At 39.8% G+C, this 10,061-nt stretch overlaps 1 protein-coding gene across 1 annotated transcript; it reads left to right on the top strand.

Annotated features, from left to right (window-relative positions):
• Positions 1–225: 225 nt before the first annotated feature.
• LOC138891533 (uncharacterized) lies at positions 226–570 on the top strand. Its single transcript, XM_070174993.1, has one exon. It carries the CDS (start codon positions 226–228, stop codon positions 568–570), a length of 345 nt encoding a protein of 114 aa, XP_070031094.1.
• The last annotated feature ends 9,491 nt before the right edge of the window (positions 571–10,061 follow it).

Below are 10,061 nucleotides of genomic sequence, written 5' to 3'. Positions count from 1 at the left end.
GACTAAGAAGGTCATAGCAGATTTCATTCGGGATTGTATTATTTGTCGATTTGGAGTACCTGAGTCAATCATCACTGACAACGGCTCGCCAATCTCAACAATGACCTGATGAAAGCCATGTGTGAAACACTCAAGATCAATCACCGAAATTCTACAGCATATATGCCACATATGAATGGAGCCGTGGCAGCCGCCAACAAGAACATCAAGAAGATATTAAGGTAAATGGTAGACAACTACAAGCAATGGCATGAGAAACTACCATTTGCTTTGCTCGGGTACAGCACCACAATTTGTATGTCAACTGGGGCAACCCCCTATCTACTGGTCTATGGTATTGAAGCTGTTAGACCTGCCGAGGTAGAGATTGCTTCCCTGAGAATAATTCAGGAAGCCGAGCTTAGCAATGCAGAATGGATACGGAGCCAGTATGAGCAACTGACTCTCATTGACGGTAAGAGGATGAACGTAGTGTGCCACGGTCAACTCTGCCAGAATAGAATGGCAAGGGCTTTCAACAAAAAGATTAGATCGAGGAAATTCACGCGGGGGCAATTGGTGTTAACATAGATCTTCCCATATCAGGATAAGGCAAAAGGGAAATTCTCACCTAACTAAAAAGGTCCTTGCATGGTTCACCGAGTACTGACAGGAGGAGTGCTTATACCAGACGAGATGGATGCAGAAATATGGTCAAAACCTATCAATTCGGATGCAGTCAAGAGATATTATGTTTAAGATTATGTTTGCACTTTCTTTTAATGTAACCTAAACTACGCTTGAACTGATTCCCGTTTAAGAAGGGATATGTAGGAAGCCCTATGGGTTTGGTCACAACATAATAAAATCTTCATTCCCCTCCATGATCAGGAATCGGGGCAAGATTTCGAATTTTGTCAAGGATCACCAAGAAATATGTTGCAGGAAATATGTATTTAAATTGGGGCAGAATATTGAGGAGGGTCCTCAAAATTTTGAGTTGAGAAGGTTGCAATGTCTCGAAACGTGTCACATTCTTTGATTCCATAAAATTATTTGTTTCATGCATCACCACATATTTTGAACAACTGCATTTTTCACAAATGATTTATCACAAATGCATATTTTCGAAAATTTCATTTTCTGTAGTAGCCAGATGTTACCCAGGGTGACTCGGGCAAGGCATCAAGACAAGGAGCAAAGGCGAAATGATGAATCAAATGCACGGACCAAACTTTTCCCCCAAAACTCATGATTTTTCTTAGGATTTAGGCATAACAGACATGACAAGCATGTCCACAAATATACAACAAGACCACTAGCTTAACTGACATATATCGCCCAGTACAAATGCGTTAAGCTAAGATTCACTTTCTTTCTTATATTTAATCTTCGCCTTTCTCTGCATGAGGCTAAACACTGCCTCCATTATCGCATAAGGCTAAGCATTGCCCTCAGTATTTGCATAGGGCTAAGAAATGCCCTCATCGTTGCATAAGGCTAAGCACTGCCTTTCCTTACATAAGACTAAGCATGATCTTTATTACATTGTATAAGGCTAAACATTGCCCTCGTCTGCATAGGGCTAAGCATTTCCCTCATTCACTACATGAGGCTAAGCATTGCCTCCACTATTGCATAAGGCTAAACGTTGCGTTTCCTTGCATGAGACTAAGCACTGTCTCCATTACATTTCATGAGGCTAAGCACTGCCTCTACTATTGCATAAGGCTAAACGCGGCCTTTTCTTGCATGAGACTAAGCTTTGTCTCCATTACATTGCATGAGGCTAAGCATTGCCTCAATTATTGCATAAGGCTAAACGCTGCCTTTTTTGGATGAGACTAAGAACTATCTCCATTACACTTGTATAAGGCTAAGCACTGTCTCCACTATTGCATAAGGCTAAACGTTGCCTTTCACTTCATAGGCCTAAGCAACCCTCATCACATACAAGGCAAAGCGTTGCCTTGTCTTGTTCTCGCATACAAATAAGCATCACCTATTCCCTCTATCAAACGATCGATATCACTACATCTTTGCATTTCATCGGCTGAACATCGCCACGTTGTCCGAATGCATCATAGTCTGAAGGCATCGACCTCATTGCCCGAAGACATCATGTCATGGCCTGATGATCTCTCGAAACTACATATCATTGTTCAAAGGCATCATAGTCCAAAGGCACCATACTCATGGCTCAAGGATACTATTTCATGGCCTGCGAACCCCTTACCATATGCTCCATGGCCCAGGACATCATCCTCATCGTCGAAAGACAACTCTCATGGTCCGAAAGGAATTGCATCATGTTTTAATTTCTGCAATAACCCTATATATTCAATAGTATCATGTTTTAAGTTTAGCAGGTAACTCGGGAGGAAACCGTTCTACAAACGGGAGCAATTCTCCCTCCGATTTTCATTCACAATGTTCACATCCTTTGATTATCTCCAGTGTAACCGATGACCGGCAATTGATTACTCTTTGTCCTATAATCGCATGTTTATCTTGAATATCCATAACATTCAAATTAGCATTCATAGCTCCACGCAAAATAAACCGTTTCTCATGACACTATCCTATGCAAGAGATCCTTTTTCGAAACAAATGACCATCCTTATACCAACTCCATCGGTTTCGTTCGCCGTTGGATCCGGAACTACATGCGGCCTGATTCCCGTAATACCATGGATATGAAGACAACTCTGGAACCAGGGTTCGGCCCCAATTTTTTAATACCTCATCCTCGTTCATTCGAAAAATATTGGTCATCATTTTCTTTACCCGACAACTCTTCTATCATTCCCGGGTAAAGAGGGGCAGCTGTTGATACCCAATTTTGCCCTCATATTTTATAAAGTATTCCATATACTTTCAAACATCATTTTTCATTTACCCAATTTACAATAGTCATATAAATACTTTCTATAATTTTTCATAATTTTTAAATCTTTAAAATTGATTTTCTTGCATTTAAATTGTTCAAATATTTATTAATTATCCGTTAAAATTATTTTGTGATGACATCATAATCAAAATTTATTATTTACACCCACGTGTATGATTTATAATATTTTACTTTATTTCATATAATTATATTTGTATTTTTGAACTATTTACATAATTTTTGCAATAATAGCATATATTTTATACATAATTATATTTATTACATTATTTAGGCTAAAACAGCATTTTTATATTTTTATAATGTTAAGCTATTATTTTCAAATGTGATACTGCATAAATAATATTTTTATTATTTATCAATTACTTTTTATAAATAAGTTTTAACAAATTTTGTATATTTAATTTATAGCCCAGTACATGGCAAATTATTGGACCAAAGCAGGCCCAAGGCACTTGGCCTATTTTATTTAACCCTTCAACAGCTCAAACAAAATAACCTCTTCATCTAACCCAGTCGCGACCCGTCTCACGACACGCCCGCTTCCCTTTTGATCCTAGCGTTGATCTTAAATGATCAACGGCCCACAACAACCCTTCTCTTCTCTTTATAACCCTCGCCCCTAACCCTGGAGACTAATCTCCCCAAATAGCAGCCTCTGTATTCTCTCATCTCTCTAATCTCACATTAAACCCTAGCCGCCTCTATTGAAACCCCAGTACCTAATCCGATATCACATGAAATATCTTCCACATTCCCTTTCCTTTTTTGACCACATGATGGTTCTTACCATTTCCTCAACGTTATAGTATTTGGTACTCGATTATTTATGGAAGTTGAGTTAGTGGGTGTTCGTTCAAATACGATTTTGTACTATCTTCATGTTCATAACCTGATATACTCACTACCAGGCTATATGGGTCGGATTTTTTGGCTATTTGTGTTCTCCTTCTTGAACTAGGGTTTACCCGATTTGCTTCCTAAATTGATTCTGAATTGATTTTTTCATGCTTATCTTTCCTTATTTGTGTTTGATTGATTATATTTCCTTGTTTGTTCATTCAATTTCTACTACTATATAAATCCCCTTCCACGTTCCCCTTCTAAGTCTCTAGGACTATTACTTAACTACTGTTACTCCCACTACTCCTAAAAAAAAGTAGGACCCCCCCTCCTTTATATGTTTATTGTTTGCAACTCATCTCTTGAATTTAGAATAATTAAGTTGTACTCTATAACTTCAAAGGACTTGTACAGATTATCTATATAGTGTAGTTCTTGTACGAATTTCTTTAAACTTGTTTATTTCATATTAGAATCTTCAAATTCCTTGTTGTCCCTTACTTATATGATCACCTAGGATAATTATAATATCATAATCCCACATAGCGTAAACTTCGGTGGGACCCACAGTTGTGGACCTCGAAGAGTGCATAACACCTTCTCTTTGAGGTAATTTGAACCCTTGCCTTGATCTTTGGTGACGTTGACTAGTTAAAACAGAATTATTTGCAAATAGGTGCCCTATCGCACCTTCAATTCTTTAGGTGGAGACTCTTCTCTTTTAATACCCATTTAAAAGAGATGTCACATGTCGAAACCCGCTTTCGAGAGGAAAAGGGGCGCGATACTCTGGAATTACCACGGTGTTCCGTCTCATTTATTATATTTAAGCTCAGTCCCATTGGACTAGGAATTGTCTTTTGTTGAGGAGTTGGTGGCCATTTTGGATAGGTAGGCCCGAAGTTGAGGTCGAAGAGAATTGCTTTAGTTAAGGTGCAGTGGAGAGGTCAACTAGTCAAGGAGGCGACCTAGGAGACCGAGCATGATATGTGCAACCATTATCCTAATCTTTTCACCACTTCAGGTATGTCTTTATACTCATTCGAGGATGAACGTTTGTTTTCAGATGGGGAGGATGTAATGACTCAGCCGATCGTATTGAGCATTGTAGCCTCGATCCCCTATTTACTTCCTCATGTATGTTGTATCATGGTTATGTGACTTGCCAGGGGTGTTTGGCTTTAGTTCGGGTGAGTTTCGTAGTGAAATGGGACACATAGTCCATAATTTGGAGGCTTATGCTGAAAGAGTTAATCGTAGTTTGACTTTTGTGTAGACGACTATGAAATAGAGTTTTAACGGTTCCAATAGCTCTGTATGGTGATTTAGGACTTAGGAGCATGTACGGATGTTGATTTGGAGGTCCGTATGTCATTTCGGTTTGAATTGGCGAAAGTTAAAAAGTTGAAGATTTGGAAGGTTGAGAAATTTGACCGAGAGTTGCCTTTATGAATCAACATTAGGTTTGGAAGTCGGATGTTCATAGTTTTAATAGGCTTGAATTGGGTTTTGATTCATAGAATTGATGTTTTTTTATATGATTTTTGGCCTCGAGTACGTTCGTTATGTGTTATGGAACTTTTTGGTATATTCGGACGGGCTCCCACAGATCCCGGGTGTGAGTCAGAATAAAATCAGATCATTTTTGGGCTTGATTAAATTGCTGAAGCTGTTGGTTTTTCTGTTCTAGTTTCCTTCTACGCGTTCGTGAATGTTCTTCCGCGATCGTGTAGAATCTTCAGGGACTGCTGGTATTTTTCTCTTCACGTTCACGAAGGTAAGGGCACGATCGCAAAGTTTGATGAGCTTGTTCATCGCGAACGCGTGAGGTATATCGCGTTCGTGTATAAGGATGGTGAGGTTGGGGGTTGAGGCATGCTTGTGCATTGCGTTCGCGTGACCTGGGACGTGGTCGCGTGGGTGGAGGAAGTTGGCCATCGCATTTGCGACTGGCTTCACGCGATCGCAAAGAGTGTTTTATTGAGCTGGGAGAATTGTTTAACACGATCGTGAGTCTTTGTCTGCGATCGCAATAGAGCACGACTAGAAAGCAGTATTAAAATTTCAAAATGAGGGTTTCGTCTCATTTTTCATTCTTTGACCTAGAGAGCTCGGTTTGTGGCGATATTTTGAGGGACTTTTAAGGAAATCATCGGAGTAAGAGATTCTAACTCGGTTTTGGCTATATTACATGAATCCATTATTGTTTGCATCATTTAATTAGTGATTTGAGTTAAAAAATTTGGGGGGAAATTGTGAAAACATCTTAGACTAAATTTTGGAGATTTGAAAGGAAATTTGAAGTCGGATTTGAGTAATTCTTGTATAGTTGGACTCGTTATCGAATGTTTGTTCGGATTTTGTAATTTTGGTCGGCTTTCGATACGCAGGCCCGGGGTTGACTTTATTATTCGAAATAGCTTCCTATAGTTTATATTTATGGTATTAAGTTATTTTGGCTAGATTCGAGTTGTTCGGAGTTGGATAACCGAGGGAAAGGCTTACTAATGGATTGAGTTAGCATGTTTTGAGGTAAGTACCTTTCCTAACTTTGTGTGGGAGAATTACCCCATAGGATTGGTGTTGGTTTGTGTTAATTGTGATATGTGAAAGCCGTGTACGGAAGGTGACGAGTGTGTACACAGGCTAAATATGGTAATTGACTGGTTTTGGCTATGTAGATCCGTTTCATGCCTTTAATGGAGTTACCCTAATATGTTATATTCATCATCGTTAGCCTATCTTACCATGCTTTACTTGTCTTATCTCTTACTTGTTAATTGTCTTTACCTACTGAGTTGAGGTTATTTTTTTCTCTATTCTGTATTCATTATTTAACCATTGAGTTCCTACTTGAAGTTGTCATTCTTGGAAGATCTTATTGTTGAAATTGGTATTGAGTTATAAAGGTTGTGATTCACATTGAGGCAATGTAACAACCCGACCGGTCGTTTTGAGTGTATTAGCCCTGATCCCCTATTTATTGCCTCCTCTATATTATATTGTGGTTACGTGACTTGCCGGGGTGCTTGGTTTCAGGTTCGAGAAAGTTTCGGAGCAAAATGGGACACATAGTCGCTAAGTTGGAGCTTTGAGTTTAAAGAGTTGACCGTAGTTTGACTTTTGTGTAGACGACTCCGAAATAGAGTTTTGACGGTTCCAATAGCTCTGTGGCGATTCGTAGAATCGATGTTGTTTGATGTGATTTTTGGCCTCGAGAAGGTCCGTTGTATGTTTTTGGATTGTTTGTATGTTTGTTTGAGGTCCCGGGGGCCTCGGGTGTAATTCGGACCTTGTTCGACGCATTTCGAAACCTTAAGGAAAATGTTGAAGTTCTAGTTTTTCTCAGGTCTGGTTTCCTTCTACGCGTTCGCGAAGGTGTTCCCGCGTTCGCATAGAATCTTCAGGGATTGCTGGAGGTTTACCCTTCGCATTCCCGAAGAAGGCCACACATTCACAAAGGGTCAGTATTTTGTGCACTGCGATCGCAGACAGGGAGCCGCGCTCGCGAAGAGGAAAGGTGGACTGGGTAGACCTCACACGATTGTTCTACACGTTCTCGAGTGAAGCTTCGAGATCGCAAAGCTTGAGAGTTATGGCCATCGTTTTCATGTGGGGAATCTCGCATTCGCGAAGATGATTTTGGCAGCTGTGTATTTTTGTGCATCGCGAACGTGAGGATCAATCCACGTTTATGATGAAGGAATCGCTGGGCAACAGATTTAAGATTCAAAGTCGAGGGTTTATTTCATATTTCACATTTTGGACTCAGAGAGCGCGGTGTGAGGCGAACCATCGGGAAATTCTCAAAGAGGTTATTGGGTTAAGAATTCCCAACTCGATTTTGGTTACTTTACGTGAATCTATTGATAGTTTCATCATCTAATTAGGGATTTGAGTTGGAAAATTTGGGGAAAATGGTAACCTTCTTAGGCTGATATTTGAGGATTTGAAAGGCTGTTTGAGGTCGAATTTGAGTAATTCTTATATGGTTGAACTCGTTATTGAATAGGTGTTCGGATTTTTGTAATTTTGGTCGGGTGCCGAGGTGCGGCCCCGGGTTGACCTTTTGGGTTGACTTTTTAATTCTTTGCAAAGATCATAATTTCATTATTTGAATTAGTTTTCTATAGTTTATATTTTTAGTATGAGGTTGTTTTGGCTATATTCGAGCCGTTTGGGTTGGATAATCCATGGAAAGTCCTACTAGTGGATTGATTTAGCCTGAGCTGAGGTAAGTGACTTGCCTAACCTTGTGTGGGAGAATTACCCCTTAGGATTGGTGTTGTTTGTTATAATTGTTATGTGTGGAAGCCATGTACACAAGGAGACGAGTGTGTACACGGGCTAAATTTGGAAATCACCGGTTTTTAGAGATTCCTTTCATGCCTAATTGAGTTATCTTAACATATCATATTCATCATTCATAGTCTATTTTCACATGTTTACTTGTCTTATTCTCTTACATGCTAATTGCCCTACATGTTTAGTTGAAGTTCTTGTTTCCTTTATTCCGTATTCATTACTTAATTGTTGAACTATTTACTTGAAGTTGTTAAATCGTGGAATAACTTGTTGTTGAAATTGGTATTGAGATATGAAGGCTGTAATTCACATTGAGCCAAAGTATTAAGTTGTGAAATACAATTCTACTGAGTTGTTCATTCCGGTTGTTATTTGTTGAGACTCTTGTGTACTTTGTGGTTGAGCCATGGGCTCTTTACAGTGAAATTTTTGTTATTGTTTTGTTTCTCTAAGAAATTGTGATATTGGGCACTTGAGGTGCAATTTGTGATACATTGTGATATTCACATGCAGTGGTATAAGGTTTTGGGGTTGAAACGCATGCGGTGAGATAAGGTGGGCTTGATATGCGTGGCTAGTAGGGGAACTACTAGAATTTATGCGGTGTGATAAGGTGGGCTAAAACGCGGGATGCTATTTGGGGAAAATGATTTTCAAAACTAAGTTTACAGGCTCCCGTTGTGATATAAGGAAAGATTGTGATTTATTCTTGTGATTTGGGACTAGAAGGCGGTATCTCGGTAGTGACCCTTGTTGATATGTCTCTATTTGTTGTACTTATCTTTGGTTGTTTTGTTTCTTTCCTTGATATATTATTTGCCTTGATTCTATTCAGCTAACTCTTGGTTTACTCCTTACTTGTTTCATTTCCTTGTCATTATTATTATATTGTTAAATCTTTCGTCATGTTTCTTATTATTTTCAGTAGGGCCTTGATCTGACCTTGTCACTACTCTACCGAGGTTAGGCTTGTCACTTACTGGTTATCGTTGTGTTGTACTCATGCTATGCTTCTGTAATCTTTTTGTGCAGATCCAGGTACTTCCTATCAGTCCCGGCACCAGTGAGCTGAGTTCGCATTTGGAGACTTCAAGGTACACCTGCACGTCCGCAGGCCTCAGAGTCACCTTCTATCTATTTCTATATTTTCCTCTTTTACTAGATACACTTGTATAGGGATGGCTTTAATATTGGCATATAGATTGTGGCTTGTGTTTCTCCGAGTTTTGGGAAAATATGTATATACTCAGTTGTGGAGATTTTCCTTATTCTAGTTGTTGGATTTTGAGCCTTTAAATTATTATTTTGGTGATCTCTACATAAATGTTAGGCCTGCCTAGTCTTAAAGACTAGGTGCCATCAAGACATCATATGGAGGGAAACTGGGGTCGTGACATGTTGGTATCAGAGCTCTAGGTTCATAGGCGTCATGATTTACGATCAATTTTAGTAGAATCCCGTGAATCGGTACAGAGACGTTTGCACTTATCTTCAGGTGGCTATGGAACTGTTAGAAAAAAAAATTCAATTCTTTGATTGCTTATCGTGCGAATTAGTTGACTTCAGAATTCTAAATCCTTGTCTTTATATTCTCTCATTAATTGTGAGGACATGCACAACTGGATCTGATGATCAAACACCCGCGCCCTCTGCTAGAGACGTGAGAGGCCAGGGACGTCCACGTGGTGCAGCCAGAGCACTCGCATGAGCTGCTACAGAGGAGCCACCAAGTAGCTCCAATTAGAGAGCAGGCACCTGAGATGCCTGTTACTACCCGAGCACTTTAGGAGACCCTTGCCCAGTTTTGAGCATGTTTTGCACTTTAGCTTAGGTAGGGTTGATCCCACTTGCTCCTGCCAAATCTTAGGCCGGAGAAGAAGCACAAAATCCTGCCGCCCGTGCCCCAGAGCAGCGGTTCCATGTTGACAAGGTCCTAGAGGTCATACGGGTGCAGTCGGTCGCCCCAGTTCAGCCCGAGGTTAGGGAAGCAGCTTCTGAGGGGAGCAGCTTAGGCTCAAGAGGTACA

The sequence above is a fragment of the Nicotiana tomentosiformis genome, chromosome 1 (genome assembly GCF_000390325.3).
Source record: "Nicotiana tomentosiformis chromosome 1, ASM39032v3, whole genome shotgun sequence".
Taxonomy (NCBI): Eukaryota; Viridiplantae; Streptophyta; class Magnoliopsida; order Solanales; family Solanaceae; genus Nicotiana; species Nicotiana tomentosiformis.
Note: the sequence above shows the minus strand (reverse complement) of the source record. Positions and strands in the feature narration are given on the sequence as shown.

What these genes read in the sequence shown, in the direction of transcription:
- LOC138891533 (XM_070174993.1), top strand. Translation starts at nt 226, where the DNA reads ATGGTAGACAACTACAAGCAATGGCATGAGAAACTACCATTTGCTTTG.